General features: G+C 44.6%; 1 protein-coding gene across 1 annotated transcript in view; it reads left to right on the forward strand.

Annotated features, from left to right (window-relative positions):
* ank2b (ankyrin 2b, neuronal) overlaps positions 1 to 17535 on the forward strand; it is a gene marked incomplete at its 5' end in the record, with an annotated part of 172247 nt that overhangs the window by 91511 nt on the left and 63201 nt on the right. The window contains 9 exons of the mRNA XM_083937194.1: positions 6535 to 6633; positions 7382 to 7480; positions 8293 to 8490; positions 8791 to 8889; positions 9064 to 9162; positions 9522 to 9620; positions 9705 to 9803; positions 10285 to 10357; positions 16814 to 16955. Of these exons, the coding sequence (XP_083793320.1) occupies positions 6535 to 6633; positions 7382 to 7480; positions 8293 to 8490; positions 8791 to 8889; positions 9064 to 9162; positions 9522 to 9620; positions 9705 to 9803; positions 10285 to 10357; positions 16814 to 16955 (1007 nt within the window). The remainder of the gene's footprint in view (positions 1 to 6534; positions 6634 to 7381; positions 7481 to 8292; positions 8491 to 8790; positions 8890 to 9063; positions 9163 to 9521; positions 9621 to 9704; positions 9804 to 10284; positions 10358 to 16813; positions 16956 to 17535) is intronic.

The raw sequence follows: 17535 nt of genomic DNA on the forward strand, positions 1-17535 counted from the left end.
CCTTCTGGATTCTGCCTGTCGGCTCCTGTGGCTAACTGGCGGTTACCTGGTTCAGCTCTTCAGAGTGAGTGTAACTCAAGTCTCCTCTGTGGCTACCTGCAGCGGCGTGACTCTGATTATTCCCTGCATCAAACCAATAAAGTTTGTTACCAACGATACCTGCCTGTATTTGTGCTGCTATTGGGTCCCAACCAAACCCGTTACAGTACAATCTGGCCATGAGTGTGGACCCAGCGCACAACCCGGATCCACTGGCTCGCCTAGACCGGGTGGAGACCCAGCTCCAGCACCAAGAGGTGATGTTAGCCTCCACCACGGCTAACATTCAGGTAGCAGCAGCTAACCAAGAGCAAGCGCTAGCCACGCTATCCGCCCAGGTTCAACAACTCACCGTTGCACTCGCCCAGTCCATCCCTCTGCCAGCTCCCGCGAGTCATCCTCCTCCACCAGCTCCGGTATATCCTGGTCCCGTCCTTGAGCCTCGAGTGGAAGTCCCAGAACCCTACGCCGGGGATCCAGAGGGTTGCAATCCATTTATCACAAACTGTTCAATCCTCTTTGCTCTGCAACCTCACACCTTCGCCTCCGAGGAAGCAAGGGTGGCGTTAACAATAAATAACCTGACTGGTCACGCTCGGCTGTGGGGAACAGCCGAGTGGGAACGCCACACACCTTCTTGCCTATCCTTCAATGCCTTCTCCACCGAGCTCCGCAAGGTGTTTGGTGTAGCATCCAGAGGTCCCGACGCTTCTGGGGTCTTCTGGGTCTCAGACAGGGAGGCTGCTCGGTGACTGACTACGCCATTGACTTCCGCATCCGGGCTCGGCGGAGCGAGTGGAACTAGGTAGCTCAGGTGGACGCTTTCCTGCTTGGACTGGCCGACTACATCAAAGATGAGCTGGTGTCCTACGACCTTCCTGCCTCTCTCGACAATATCATCGAGCTGGCTTCCCGTGTGGACAGACGGATTCAAGCCAGACACCGAGAGAGACGTCAGGGACGAGGGGAGGGGCTTCCGACTCCTCGTTCTCCAGCTCCTGCCAGGTCACTAACTCCGCTCTCCAGCACACTGGGGAGGGATTCTGAACCCATGCAGATTGGCCGGGCCAGCCTAACCCCACAAGAGAGAGAGAGGCGCCGCATAGGAAACCTCTGCCTCTACTGTGGGCAGCCCGGACACTTAGTTTCCAGCTGTCCAGTAAAAGGTCAGGCTCACCAGTGAGGAAGGAGGTCCTGGTGAGTCACACCTCTAAACCCTCCTTCGCTTCACGTCCCCTGTGCCAGGTTCAACTACTGCTACCCCAAGGCTCTCAGACTTTTGCCACACTCATAGACTCTGGTTCAGACGCTAACTTCATCGATAACAACCTAGCACTTCAGCTAGGCGTTGGTCGAATTCGTCTGCCAGTTCCTGCTCCCGCCAATGCCCTGGACGGTCACCTCCTGGGAACTGTCACCCACCAGACAGTGCCCATCCACATGCTCCTGTCTGGCAACCACCATGAGACTATCCAGTTCCATATCCTGCCCTCTCCTCGTCATCCACTCCTCCTGGGATTTCCTTGGCTCCGGCGTCATAATCCACACATTGACTGGACCACGGGGGCGATCCTAGGTTGGAGTTCTACGTGTCATCAAGTCTGCCTTAAACAAGCCACCCCTCCTCAGTCATCTACCTGCTCCATCCCTGCTCCAGATATGTCGGGGGTCCCCGCTGAATACCTAGACTTCCGAGAGGTCTTCAGCAAAGCAAAGGCAACCTCTCTTCCCCCGCATAGACCCTATGACTGTGGCATCGACCTCCAGCCTGGTTCTGTTCCACCCAGGGGTCGCCTGTACTCTATATCCGCCTCTGAGAGAGAAGCCATGGACACTTGCATCAATGACTCCTTGGCCGCAGGCATCATCCGACCCTCATCTCCAGCAGGGGCGGGTTTCTCCTTTGTGGCTAAGAAGGACAAGACGCTCCGCCCCTGTATTGATTATCGAGGACTAAATGACATTACGGTGAAGAACCGTTATCCCCCATCGCCTCAGCGTTCGAGCTCCTGGAGGGAGCCACCATCTTCACTAAGCTCGACCTACGCAATGCCTACCACCTGGTCTGGGTCCGAGAGGGAGACGAATGGAAGACGGCATTCAACACCCCTACCGGCCACTACGAGTACCTGGTGATGCCTTTTGGCCTCACAAATGCTCTTGCTGTCTTCCAGGCCCTGGTGAATGACGTACTCAGGGACATGCTCAATAAGTTTGTCTTCGTCTACCTCGACGACATACTGATCTTCTCCCGTTCCATAGACGAACACATCCACCATGTCCAGAGGGTTCTCCAACGCCTTCTGGAGAATTCTCTCTTTGTAAAGGCTGAGAAGTGTGAATTCCACGCTACGTCCGTCTCCTTCCTGGGGTACGTCATAGGGAAGGGGACCATCCAGATGGACTCTGCCAAGGTCTCTGCTGTCACCTCCTGGCCCACTCCAGACTCCCGTAAGCAGCTTCAACGATTTCTGGGCTTTGCCAACTTTTACCGGAGGTTCATCAGAGGGTACAGCACGGTGGCAGCCCCTCTCACAGCCCTCACCTCCTCCAAGGTGGTCTTCGGCCGCCAATGAGGCTTTCCGGTCCCTGAAGACACGTTTTACAACAGCCCCCATCCTCGTAATGCCTGACACCGAACGACAATTCGTGGTTGAGGTGGACGCCTCCGACGTGGGAGTAGGGGCTGTCCTGTCTCAGAGGGTCGCCATCGATCAGAAGCTTCACCCCTGTGCCTTCTTCTCCAGGCGGTTGACCCCGGCCGAAAGAAACTATGATATTGGTAACAGGGAGCTACTAGCAGTGAAGTTGGCTCTGGAGGAGTGGCGTCACTGGTTAGAGGGGACCAAACTGCCGTTCCTGGTGTGGACGGACCACAAGAACCTGGAGTACATCCAGTCAGCCAGGGGACTGAACTCCCGCCAGGCCCGGTGGTCTCTCTTCCTCACCAGATTCAACTTCTCCCTCTCAGATCGGCCGGTGTCCCGCAACGTCAAGCCTGATGCCTTGTCTCGGCAGTTTCAGGAGGAGGAGAAGGAGGCTCGAGAGCCTGAAACCATTCTCCCAGCTTCACGCCTCATCGCCACACTTACCTGGGAGGTGGAAGAGAGGGTCAGAGCTGCCATCCAGGACCAGCCTGGACCCAGTTCCTGTCCACCAGAACGTCTGTATGTTCCACCTGACCTCCGGTCCGAGGTCCTCCAGTGGGCTCACAGCTCCAACCTCACCTGCCACCCTGGGATCCAGCGGACGAAGGAAGTTGTGCAGCGTCGCTTCTGGTGGTCCACTCTGGCCGAAGATACACGGAGCTTCGTCAACGCCTGCCCCACCTGCAACCAACATAAACCCACACTCCAAGCTCCTGCTGGTCTTCTGCACCCACTACCAATACCTCATCGTCCATGGTCACACATCTCCGTGGACTTCGTCACCGGTCTACCACCGTCCAACGGCAACACCACCATTTTGACGGTGGTGTACCGGTTCAGCAAGATGGCCCACTTTGTGCCCCTGCCCAAACTCCCTTCTGCCAAAAGGACTGCAAGACTGTTGCTTAAACATGTTGTCCGCCTCCATGGCATCCCAGTAGACGTGGTTTCTGATCGGGTCCCCCAGTTCGCCTCTGTTTTCTGGAGATAATTCTGCTCACTCCTGGGGGCCACTGCCAGTCTCTCATCAGGATACCATCCCCAGTCTAACGGTCAGACGGAACGCAAAAATCAGGAGATGGAGACGGCACTCCGCTGCATGTCATCCCAATCCCCCTCATCTTGGTCCGAACAGCTCCTGTGGGTGGAATACTCGCACAACACCCTGACCAGTTCCGCCACAGGCCTCTCTCCCTTCCAGTGCGTCTATGGCTACCAACCACCTCTGTTCCCGACCCTGGAGAGAGAGACTTCTGCCCTCCTCAAAGCCGCTGGACGCTATGCCTCTGCCTCTAACCGCCACCGCTCCCAGGCTCCAGAATATCAGCTTGGTCAAAGGGTTTGGCTCTCCACCCGTGACCTTCCCCTGAGGCTGGAGTCAAAGAAGCTGGCTCCTCGCTTCATTGGTCCCTTCGAGGTGATCAATATCATCAATCCCGCAGCGGTGAGACTCCCCACCCAGATCTATGCGTGTTCATCCCACCTTCCACGTCTCCAGAATCAAACCGGTCCGAGAGAGTGCCCTGGTCCCCGCCATCCCACCTCCTCCACCTCCTTGTTTCATTGACGGAGGCCTCACCTACACGGCCCGTCGTCTCCTGCAGTCCCGCCGACGTGGGAGGGGCCTCCAATATCTGGTGGATTGGGAGGGATACGGCCCCGAGGAGAGATCCTGGGTTCCTGCCAGACACATATTGGATCGCCACCTTGTCAGGGACTTTCATCAGCGTCAAACCCGATCAACCCGCCAGAACCAGTTACATCCCCAGACCACGGACTCCACCTTCCCAGCCACTCCATCGATCTGAACAATTGGATGATGAGTCCGATAACCCACCCTCGGATGCAGATGACTCATTCCCTACAGTCAGGGATGAGGGGATGGAGGTGGACGTCTCTGACGAATATTAACCCTCCTCCGGACCCCCTCCACCCACCCAGCTCTGCATTGGTTTGTTTGGGTCGCCCCTTAAGGGAGGGGTTCTGTCACAGCTCATCTCTGCCTCACACTCTACACCTGCTTCAATCTGTCAATCAGACACACCCCCCTCATCAAGCAAACTCCACTCACCTGTGCTCTCTGCTCTGGCTGCATTTAAGCCCCAACTCCACACTCACTCATTGCCAGATTGTTCTCGATGCTTGCACCAGACTCTCCAGCGTTACTCTGCCTGATCTCCCGGTTTCGACCCAGCCTGCCTCGGACTATCCTGCCTGACCGATCTCCTGGAAACCACCTCAGCCTTCCGTCCCTGACCACGATCCTCGCCTGTCCCCTTCTGGATTCTGCCTGTCGGCTCCTGTGGCTAACTGGCGGTTACCTAGTTCAGCTCTTCAGAGTGAGTGTAACTCAAGTCTCCTCTGTGGCTACCTACAGCGGCGTGACTCTGATTATTCCCTGCATCAAACCAATAAAGTTTGTTACCAACGATACCTGCCTGTATTTGTGCTGCTATTGGGTCCCAACCAAACCCGTTACAATTTGAAGTGTGCAAGTTTTGAAAAAGACCATGGGATGATTTTGTGCCGGAATTACACTTTAAGGATGCATCTTAATGCCTTAGCAGGTTGGAACAAATATATAAATAGCAGCTACTGATAGAAAGGATTGTAAGAGAAAGCATGCAATAGCTGAGTATCCCACAGTGCCCTCAGATGAAAAGGTTACAGTATTACTGTATGAGCAGGTCTCTGTCTGTTTGACCCACTGCTTTCCTCTGATTTGCGCATGAAGCCTGAACGCAGTCAAGTGACTTATCATCATCACTGTGACGTGTTTACCAGAGGACGCTGCATAGACAACATCTCCACTTCACATCCAATCTGGGACAGATTAGTCCTTTAATGTATTCAGACACGAGGGGAACACAAAGCCCTTTGTGGTGCAGTGTATTCGTCAGGGCTCAGTGGCTCTCCTATCTCCCATCCTTCATGCCTCGCTCCATGGTTGCTCTCCAGGGAGGAAGGGTGTGGTTGTTTCTATGGAAACCAAATCAGAAAAATATTGTTATCGTGCAATGGTAACACTCTCCATCTCTCCAAGCGGGTTCATAATAGTCATGTCCTTAATTTGCTTGGTATTGTGTTTATCTTTCACGCCTCAGTGTATGGAAACCCTCCCACCTCTCCGCCCTCCACCCCTCTCCTCTCCATCACCTATTACATCAGATATAATCCCGGTTTTGACAAACAAAGGATCGCTCCGTCCGTGGGTAGGGCTGGGCCATACACACAGTGGTCATGTGATTTCAGTCAGCTCTAGTCTAGTTCTGTATTTTAAAATTGATAAAGTGCTCCCTCTGCTGGTATTATTGTGAAAGTTAAGACTAGTTAATATTTTGAGGTTACTCAGAATTGCATCAGCGTGTCAGCCTGCTGGGAGTTCTTTCTTGTTGTATGTCACTTACAAAAGACCAATTAGACCTCAGGGAATATTTTCTGATGACATTTTTGTCCCAGGGACCCTTAAGGGAAGATTTTAGTTTTATTTTGTATCAAAGAAAAAACTTTGTCTATGTAAAACAAATCTAATTGAATAAACTATTCATAATGATAATATGTATTGATATATGTAAATGAAAAATAAAATGTAAACTGAAATATAACCCTTCCTGATTTATGGGTTCTCAGAAATGATGACCATATTCAAGTCAAGACTTGCTTTAGTCCTACAGTGATGAAATAATGCAAATATTTATGTAGAAGGATACCAAGGCACCAATACCATAAATACATCGCCATTGATGAGGTCTGACTTGGATTCAAGCCGACCTGAGTTAACCTGTCTGTATAGCCTGTATTTACTGTATTTGAATATGTTCCCCTCTCTGGCTGTTTCTCTCCACAGAAAGGGTTTACTCCCCTGCATGTGGCCTCCAAGTACGGAAGCCTAGATGTGGCCAAACTTCTGCTGCAGCGTCACGCTCCAGCTGATTTTGCTGGAAAGGTATGCATCAAAAATAAACCCCTTCTAATTATATCTTTATAGTACAACAATTCACATGAAGTTGGGACGTTGTATAAAACATAAACAACCTATATTCAATTGAATACACTACAAAGACAATATATTTATTTATTTATATTTGATGCCTTACAACTTCATTGGAATTAGTGTTGTGAATTAGTGTATATATACTGTGTATATATATATACACATATATATATATATACACATATATATACAATATATACATATATTATATATTATATATCACATAATGTGTCCAATCTATGGGATGTCGCATGTTTGAATAATATCCTGTCCACTCTCTAAATGTTTTGGTGAACCTTTTTCCTGCATATCTGTATTTTAGGTTTTTTTTTTAAATCTAAAGCATGTGTTGCTATTTTTCTGTATTGAGGTTAAGACGACAACAAGAGCCCCGGTAAGAATAGTTTGAGAAAAATAATTCCTTCATGTGGATTAACTATCATTTATTCCAGAAAACATAAAACAGATAACAGAAGTCTTTTTGCATCAAGATTACTTTTTTTCTTTGTATATGTTTTGCATCTTAATAAAGACCCACTCAGTGATCCCTTCAGCTTTTGTTGTCTCATGTAACCCTAATCTAAAGCTGCTGCGTAGCCCCTTTGACACTTCCTATTAACTTTGTGCGGATGGTGTTTATGGCTTGGTGCTGCACTAACTGCTGTTTAATCCATATACGCTCACCGTCCATCCCTTACAGAATGGCCTCACCCCGCTACATGTCGCAGCACATTACGATAACCAGAAGGTGGCGCTTCTGCTTTTGGATAAAGGAGCGTCCCCCCACACCATGGCCAAGGTGAGAGTCCACAGTAAAGAGCTGTAGACACTGTCCTAGAGATAATGGAAAGGCTGACAGTTTATCCGGGTAAATATATAAATAGTTCTAAAATGAGCATAAAACTTGCACCCCTTTTCCTCATCCATAACTGAGTCAAGTCTGACCACATAGCCATCATAAACATTTTGCTGGAACTCCTTGGAAGCAGTGGAAAAGAATCTACTAAGAATGGTCTTTAACCTTAACTTTAGTGTTTTGTCTGGACAGTAGACAGGACAATGGCAAGCTAAAGTTTGGAAATGCTTATTTTTCATTCTAATTTTCTATCATAGACATGTCAAACAAACTATCTTGCGAGCAGGGCCTCCTCTTATTGAAAATGAGTTATTAAGAAAAATCCTATGGCCCAATGAGACACACAAATCCCATCTTCTATGCCTTTATTCAATTACAGCTGGACCTCTAACAATTACTTATCCAGACTTTTCAAACTACTGTTTCCAAGTTCAATAAGGAACTTTTTTGCCCTCCAAATACACTGCAGATTAAATTTAATAATGCCTCTGCCCATGAGATTTGTTGAAAGTGGAAATATAGACAACCTTTGCCTTAACAACTAGTCAAAATGTCTTGGTAGGATGTTTGCTCAAATATACTCGTTACAGTAGACACTTGGTTGCTTAAACGTTTATTTTACAGCACTATTGTATAACCTAAAGTGACACTAAGGCTGTTTGTTAGTTCCCAAAAAGACCTGTGGTATGTGGGGTTTACAGTGGCAGTAACATTCAGCATTGACACAAGTCTCTCTCCCCGTCCTCATGAATCAGAATGGATACACTCCCCTCCACATTGCCGCTAAGAAGAACCAGATGGAAATCACCACCGTGCTGCTGCAGTACGAAGCCGACACCAACATCCTGACCAAGCAGGGTGTCACGCCGCTCCATCTGGCCTCCCAGGAAGGCCACGCAGACATGGCTTCCCTGCTCATGAGCAAGGGAGCCCAGGTCAATGTCCAAACTAAGGTACTATACAAAACCTAAGTTGGATTTGAGTAATACATCAATGAATCATCAACACAAGACACTTGACAAGTAGAATTACCATAAAATGCAAGTCGTTTGGGTAAGAATTTATTAATTTTGAGGAACAGTCAATTAATTATACCACAGTTATTATCAGAAAGTCTAAGTCTGACATTTACACAAGAAAATCTTATTTCCAGAGTCTGATTGGCTATGTTTACTTGTTTTAAAAGAAATAATAAAGGGAATGTGTTGTGACTTTGATGGAATATAGTAACTGTGTTGTGTGTTGTCACACAGAGCGGCCTGACTGCCCTCCATCTGGCAGCCCAGGAGGATAAAGTGGCTGTTGCAGAGATCCTAGCCCGAAACGGAGCCAACCTCGACCAGCAGACCAAAGTATGAACAATCGTGCTTAATTTTCTGCATTGATCATTACACCTTTCAGAGTCATCTCCCATTCTGTTGAAATCATCATCTTCAATTACCGTATTCTGTTTTTCTTCATAAATGTAAGTATTGTTCTGTTATTCTTGATTAGAAAATTAAAATTGATTTGCTGTTGTTTTGAAGCTGGGATACACCGCGCTAATTGTAGCATGTCACTATGGCAACGTAAAGATGGTCAACTTCCTGCTTCAAAATGGAGCCAATGTCAACGCCAAGACCAAGGTACTTAAACTCAAGTAACATTCATTATTTAATATAAATTCTATTATCATATTTCAGATATTAATCAAGATATTTCCAAGTGATAATGAGATGATGATGTTTTCCTCCATATTGCTACTCACCAAATTATTTATATTAATGTATTTTAATTCTAGTCGAAGTTGGTACATCGAGAAACAACTTAGAAAATGTTCTTGTTATACTGATGGCAGCATCACAAATGAAACTGAGTTCATTTGATTTCACACATGGTCCATTTTATATCAGCTGCCTGAATGTTAAAGATCTATGAATAATCAATTTAGTTATTGAAGGATTTATACATTTTATGTTTATCTGCTGTATTCTTTCCTTTCCAGAATGGATACACCCCCCTTCACCAGGCAGCCCAGCAAGGAAACACACACATCATTAACGTACTGCTGCAAAGCGGTGCCAAGCCCAACGCTATTACTGTGGTACGTAAACAGACACAAAAACACCATGACACACACTTTACAGTGCATGGACATACCTCTCATTCACTCTGCTTTCCTGTCCAGAATGGTAACACTGCCCTGGGTATTGCTCGGAGGCTGGGCTACATCTCTGTGGTGGATACACTGAGGGTCGTCACGGAGGAGATCATTACCACAACAACGGTATGTCACACACACCTGGAATAAAATTCCTGTTATAATTCAAAGGTTATGTTATGAAAAGAAAAAGTTCATTGGTGAAAACAAACCCTAAGCTATGACAAAGTTTGTATTCTTAATATAATGTACCATATCATGTGATTAATCATTGTACAGGTTGCAAAACCAGAGCTGTTGCAGGATAAAAGACAATCTATTAAGTGTAATTCATAAGCAATACACTAAGAAATGTTGTTGCTACGGTCTTACTAAGTGCAGTATGATCAGTAGCTACTGGTGGCTAATGTTAGTCAAAATTGACCATAGATATAGATGTATAGATGCTGAATTAACCGCAGCACTAAACATCATGACCCTCAAGAAAGTAGGATTTATTACAGAACTTTGTTCCACTTCATTGGTTTCAGTTAGGCTTACCTAACAAACACCTGAGTGTATGCTGTGAAGTTTGGTTAATGGGATCCCTTTCCTCCCATGCTGCCAGACGGTGACAGAGAAACATAAGTTAAACGTGCCAGAGACCATGACTGAAGTGCTGGATGTGTCAGATGAAGAGGGTGAGTCATGCTGTCCACTGGAGCCTGTCCACATTAAACCACAGTGAGCCCTCAAAAGGAGAGAGATGGTACTCCAACCATGTGGATGAGTTAGATGAACTCAATTAACTGTTGGTCCCACAACAAAGCCCTGTTTGTGTGCTTGACTTAGTGGTTGATTGCAATTAGCTTATTTGTTGGTTTGTGCTGGTCATTTAACAAGACACTTAGTGAATATGTTTTCCCTGTCACAACTCTGTTTTCAGCAGATATGACAATATATCATCAAAACAATACAAAAACATGTATGGTTTATATTTACTAAAACATGTTTAATTTACTTTTTTATTTTATTTTATATTTATTTTATTTATTAAAGTATATATGGAATTACTCGAAAACATGCTAAATCATGACATATATCTTTATCAAAATATGATATATCAACCAGCCCTAGCAGCAGCAGCAGCAGCTGTTGACAGCCATACAGCTCTGATAAGCCTGCTGTACACTACCCGCCCAGCACCAGACACATATTTCCACCAGTAGTTGGTCGAGATCAAAGCAAAGCCAAAAATATTACTCCATGTCTGATAGATGTGTAAACAGGCAAGTCTTGCTAACATGTTAGCCATTACAACTCTGTAAGGTGTTAAAGGTTGAATATGGAGAATGAGCAGAACAGCTCCATCTAGTGTCTCAAGTTGAAGTCGCAACGACAAAAAAAAATTCCAGCAGTTGGTCAGACTACAGGCCTACAGGAGTCTGTTTTAGCGGCACCATAAAAACAAGTTTTGCAGAGGAGTTTGAATGAGGTTTTACCGTTAGCAATTGCCATTAGCTGCTACAGCTAAGTAAAGATGAAAGTGATGTTAGGGATCAAGGAGAAACGTAGCCATTTGGGCGTGCGTTTTAATTGCATTGAACTCCTTTCTCTCAGTCCATGGAGTGAATGCTTGGCCTATATTGACTCTGGTTATTGCCCGTCTCCGGTCACTCAGCTGCTGGTACAAATAACGCCCCCTTCACTGAGGCTCTGAAGCAGCTGCAGGATTGGCAAACTCCATTTCACCAAGTGCCAGCCTACAGTAGCTGCACCAAACAACAGACAGCCCTGGCAAGTACATTAGTACATTCTGTCTCCCTTTTGAGAAGAGTTCAGAGGTCTTCTGCCTTTAGCAGATTTTGGAAATAGTGAGTGACTGTGCTATCCCACAGCATTGAAAAGCATTGATGATGATGATAAAATGTCAGATGGAAGGTATTCAGCACAGTGCATTGTGTGACAACTTGCTGTGCTGACTTGACCCCAGTGGGGTTGTGTGTTATGCATGGTCTGTTGGCTGTTTGGTTAAATGATACAATACTAATTGTAGTGTAATATTAGGAAAGAAGCTATGCAGAGAAAGTGGTTGAAGTTGAATAATGCCAAAATATTCCCTAACCTGACCCTCTTTTTATTAGAAGACTTACAACATCAATACACAAGCGTTGCTGATGTATGTCAAAAGGGGAAAGTTCGGGGAAAGACGCTTATTTGCTTCCTGTGTGAATTTGAGTTGAAAGGATTATTAAGAGCCATGTCAGTGTATTCAGTAAAGAGCTGGGGTTAGGACATTGGTAGGCTAGCTAGCATAAAACAAGGGGTAACTTTCTCTCTCCCTCCCTCTCTGAAACACACACACTACTACATCTGTGCTACTATGATGTGTACAAAGGTCCGGGTTCGAGTGGTCGGTCAACTGTGTCCATTGGCTCACACTAGAATTCTTTCTGGAATGTCAGCATGCTATACTTCATCTTTCTTTGGTTCAGTGTGAAAAAGCAAAGCTGGCTTAACGGAAGATCGTCATTACAGCACTGTGATAAAGGAGCTATTGAGACTGACGAGCATTAACACGCACATTCACACCTTCAGGCAATTTCTCTCCAGAAAAACTAACGTGAATGTCCTCTGACTGTGGGACGGAGCTGGAGAAATCCCACGCACTCACAGGGGACTAACCACTACACCACTATCAACTTAACATTTATTCTGCTCTCAGACTCCTTTTGACATTAATGTTTAACTTTAAGTGTCTTATAATCAGGAGAAAGTCTAAACTTTGTTCATTATTATCAGATTTTAAAACATTAATAATGAAAAAAAAACAATGCTTGTGATGTGTGAAGTCAAATATCACTATTACTGCATTAGTGATTACTGCTTTATACTTCATTATTTACCAGTTATCTGAAGCAAGACCATACAGAGCATATTGTCAGCAAAAGACATAGCGTCATAATCACTTAATTTGCTCTAGAACTATGTTGAATATTTTTTCTTTATTTTAAGTTTTGAATGAGATAAATTATACTTAAATTGTGTTTTCTCTAAAGATTTCAATGAAGCCATGTCTAACTAGGTCTGTTACGATACCAAATTTTGCTGGGATATAAACTGTCCCAGAAATGATTGCGAGAAGCAATAATATTGCCATTTTGAGACCATTTTCAACTGATATAATGATAAGCTGATAAAGTACATCCTTTCAAAGATCAATAAACATTTATTTCCAAAGAATATTTAACACTAGAACTGGAAGACATTTAAAATATCCAAAATAAATAAACAAAACAACCAAAAACAATAGATCAAATCAACTCTTCTATTTTAACAAATTGGTTCTTTTAGTTGCTCCTGATTTAAAACAAGTGTGACACAGCGGCTTGGTTCAAGTGGTTCACCGCGGTCATTTCGTTTGAACCTGAAGTGCTCCCACACTGCCACAGCTGTGGCGTTCGGAGTACCAGCAGGAGTACCATCAGCAGATGGAATTTGCATTCTATAAGTAAACTGAGTAACTGTGTTTACCTTAGCTTCACCGATCATCTCTGTATGATAACAGCAGTCTCAGAACAAGCTCCATTGAGTCGCTGTTCAGGAGCTTTCAGTCAAGTCTCAATATCTTTCTTTTTTTTAAATTTTTTTTATTGAATTCTGAAGTACACAGCAAAAAGTATAATAGTTGTACAGTGCGTCTGCTTTAAGGTGAAAAAACACTCCTTCCAGGCACTAGAATGTGTTGTCAGCGTCATATGGATTAACAGTAAGACTATCACTAATAAGTGCCAGCAGTGGGTCCCAGGTTTGGTGGAATGCTGTCAAAGATTCCCTCTGTGAAAGCCTTTTCTTCTCTAACCTTAGACCAACCTTAGTGGAGAAACATGTTTCCATTTAAGGAGAATAAATGGAGAAAAAGAGCAGTCATGGGCTTTGGTTCCACGTTTGTGTTAAGAGCCTGTTTGAGGGTTTGAAATATATCAGACCAAAATTCCAAAAGCTTCAGGCACGTCCAGAACATGTGTGCGAGGTTGGCTGGGGAATGCTTACGGTTACAAGCAACACTGTGACTAGGGTATATCTTAGCTGTTTAGCATTGGTGAAATGGGCTTTATGAAGCACCTTCTACTGTAATAGGCCGTGCCTGGCACAATTCGAAGATAAGTGGACCAGTTTTAGAATGTCCCTCCACTGGACCTCAGTGATGTCTACCCCCAAATCCTTTACCCATGCATTTGAGGTGAGGCAGTGGGGACTGGGCTCAGAAGAACAATCTTATTATAAATTACAGATATCAGTCGTTTGTGTTGTACGTTGAGAGACAGGAATTGGCCCATCTCAGCTTAAGGGGGGCGGTTTGGAGAATGTAGGATTTCCTTTTGGATAAAATGTCTTATTTGAAGGTACCGGCTGTATTTGTCCGACATAAATGCAAAGGACACAAAAAACCCTTCGTTGAACGGGTCATTAAGGGTTGTGAGGCCCTGACCATATGCAGAATGCAGGGTCAGTGCAGGAAGGGAGGAATGCATAGTTATTCAAAACTGGGTCAAGGATTGAAGCCCTTTGCAATCAGTTCTGCTTCCTGAACTGGATCCAAATTTTTATAATATTGGCGACGACCGGATTAGGTTAGACCTTATGAGCAGATATGGGGAGCATTGAGCAAATTGTAGAATGCAGAGAGCAGGAGGAAGATGTTTTCTCAGTATGAGCCCAGGGTTGGCAGACAACTGCGACTCCACTACGGAGCCAATATAAAAGTTTATTTATGTTGCAGGACCAGAAGTAGTGGTGGAAATTGGGGAGTGCTAGTTCCCCTTCAGGTTTAAGTAGTTGAAGAATATGTTTTTTGATACGAGCTGGTTTATTCTGCCAAATAAAAATGTAAAGTTGTTAGTCCAGATTTTTAAAAATTTGTTTAGACAAATTGGGAGAATTTGAAAGAAGATACAGGAACTTTGGTAAAATGACCATCTTATTAAGATTAACCCAGCCTGCAAGGGACAGTGGGAGGCCTGCCCATCTAGACAAGTCTGACTTACATTTATCTAATAGCAGCTGGAAGTTCTTTTTAGGTCCCTGACGGAGCTGGTGATAAACACCCCCAGATACTTTAACCTCTTGTCAGCTGTTTTAAAGGGGAATATGGATTGTGGGAGTGATCTCCCTAAGTTGTTGACAAAAAATAACTTATACCCCGATAGGCCGCGGCCCCTCCACTGCTTCAGGTAGTCCAACCACTCTGATATTACTGCGCCTGCTGGGGGACTACAGTTCACTGACTTTAGCCAGCAGCTTAGTGTCTTGTAGCTTTACATTTATCTCAAGGGAGCCTATTTTCTGAGCGTGGTCAGATACTGTGGCGTGGACGTGGTCCAGCTTTGCTTCGAGCATTGAAATTGAGGCTTTGAGATCGACAGAGAGGGCTTTTAACTCGGCAGAGAGGGCTGTGTGGTGCTGCTCCAAAAGGTTAGTAATTGGCGCCATGTTAATTTGCCACCTGCCTCCTCTGCGGTGCTAGCCTTTGCCCCCTTGTCTTTACAGTCCGTCTGGTCGCATACATCAGCATATTTCCGTCCAACAAGACAAATATTACTATTGTAGTGACTTTCGGGGTCCTGAAACGTGAAATTATCCAAAATTTTCGGGAGCAAGACTCACCTGTGTCTACTCCATCTCAGCCAAACCGGAAGTCATCCTCATTATCTTTCTGATCAAATAAAGTTTGCCCAGCTGAAACAGAATTGTACTTCAGATTTTCATTTCTTAGCACTATAAAACGTATCATCCATGTTGGTTTAGAGATATTAATTATTAGGAAATGAAAATCCATTCTTAATCTTGGAAACGTTAGTTGACATTCAACAGATTACTTTTTCCAAATAAACTTTATCCTTTTAGAATGATATTATTTGAAATGGGAAAGATTTATTTAATACATAAATGACCCGTCTTTTCGGCAAATACACTCATCAAATAAGCCATCTAGACAACTATTACAGAGATATCCCGGACAGTCGCTAACAGGACAGTGAAGGCATTAAAATGTCTTTTTTAATCACTTATACTGCTCAAAATAACACAAAACCTCTCCAGCAGCACGAGAAGAGTCCTTACACATAAAACAAAGCACCAATTACATAGTTAGTGAACCCAGAGTTTATTAAAAGAGTGTTTTAAAGACTTATCCAGTGGCCCCTGTACCAGCTCCTCTCATAGTAAAGTCCATTCACGTGGATTACCAAAGTCAATCCCAAAGGAAGGAGCCCATTGGTGCTTTGTTTTCTGTGTAGGGACTCTTCTCATGCTGGTGCAGAGGTTTGGTGTTTTTTTGATCAGTATTAGTGGTTAAAAAAGACATTTTAATGCCTTCACCGCACTGCCCCGAACTAATCACTGTTAGCTGCTTTTGGCTATTAGCAACTCTACCGGATTTCTCCGTTAATGGTTGTAACACGAAAAAAACTGTCTCTGAGTTATTTGATGAGTGTATTTGCTGAAAAAGACCCTGGGATGATTTGATGCCGGAATTTCACTTAAAAGACAACCCCAGAGTTTAGCTTACTTCTGTCTCCACACACACACACACACACACACACACACACACACACACACACACACACACACACACACACACACACACACACACACACACACACACACACACACACACACACACACACACACACACACACACATACATATACACTTTAATTTGCCCACTTGGTCTCAATAAAGTCTTCATAACAGCTCTCTATGTTATTTTTATATTGTTTATTTGCCTTGTAATTCCTTTTTGGTTCTAGTTAATTGTCTTAGTCTGCTGTTTGTACTTATATTGGCGTATATTGTCCTTAACTGTCCTTGTTTAATGTTTGTACGTATTCAAAATGTAATAGTATTAATCGTAAAAAGAAAGTCACGCACTTCACTGACGATACATTACATTCAGTGTTGAAATAAGATGTTTAAAAACCTTTGAATACACAAATGATCTGACCATATTCTATGCTAAAAGTTTAGCACTGGAGCTACATTTGGATAATTTGATGTCGGTGTTTGTATCAGCCAATGATACCCTGACAGTTGGAGTGTGCTATTAAGCTGTTTGTTTTGTTTTACCTTTCCACCCTTCTCCTTTCCCCCTCAAGGTGATGACACGATGACAGGTGACGGAGGCGAGTATCTGAGGGCAGAGGACCTCAGGGAGCTGGGAGATGACTCCCTACCAGGACAGTATCTGGATGGGATGAACTACCTCCGCTTCAGCCTGGAGGGGGGACGCGCTGATAGGTACATAAAACTCTCTCATTTCACTTAGCTAACAAACAACTACAACAGTTTGATTAGGCTTCAGTGTGGCTTTGATAAACCAACTAAACTCCTGGAAGTAAGAACTTGAATCTGACTCGAAGCAAATGTTAATGTTCATCCGCTTCATGCACAAATAAATGCTTATCTGCTCCATGGAGCAAACAATTGTTCTTTGTGTGAGTAAATAGAGTGGCATTTGTTTCCATTTTAAGATATAGTCCTTTTTTTACCCTTTTCCAGTCTAATTACTGTTATTGTGTATGCTGTGTATGGTTGTTCTAACTTGATAATGAAACAGTATGTGTGGCTCTGTATATACATGTGACACCTTTCTTCTCAAGGGCAGTAAACTCAACAACTAACTGCCTGTATATATGTGTATGTGTGTGTGTGTTGCTACCTCTCCTGCTCATACCTCATCGTTGGTCTTCCTTGTCATGCCTTCATAGTCGAATGCAAAGGTATGTGCTGATGCTGGCCAGATATCTTCAGCACTGTTGTATGACCCAGTTGACCCGTGTCCCTGGGACTGGCTATTGAACTGTTTTTAGAAGGGAGT

This window comes from Echiichthys vipera (assembly GCF_963691815.1).
Source record: "Echiichthys vipera genome assembly, chromosome: 22".
In the NCBI taxonomy this organism is placed as follows: domain Eukaryota; kingdom Metazoa; phylum Chordata; class Actinopteri; order Perciformes; family Trachinidae; genus Echiichthys; species Echiichthys vipera.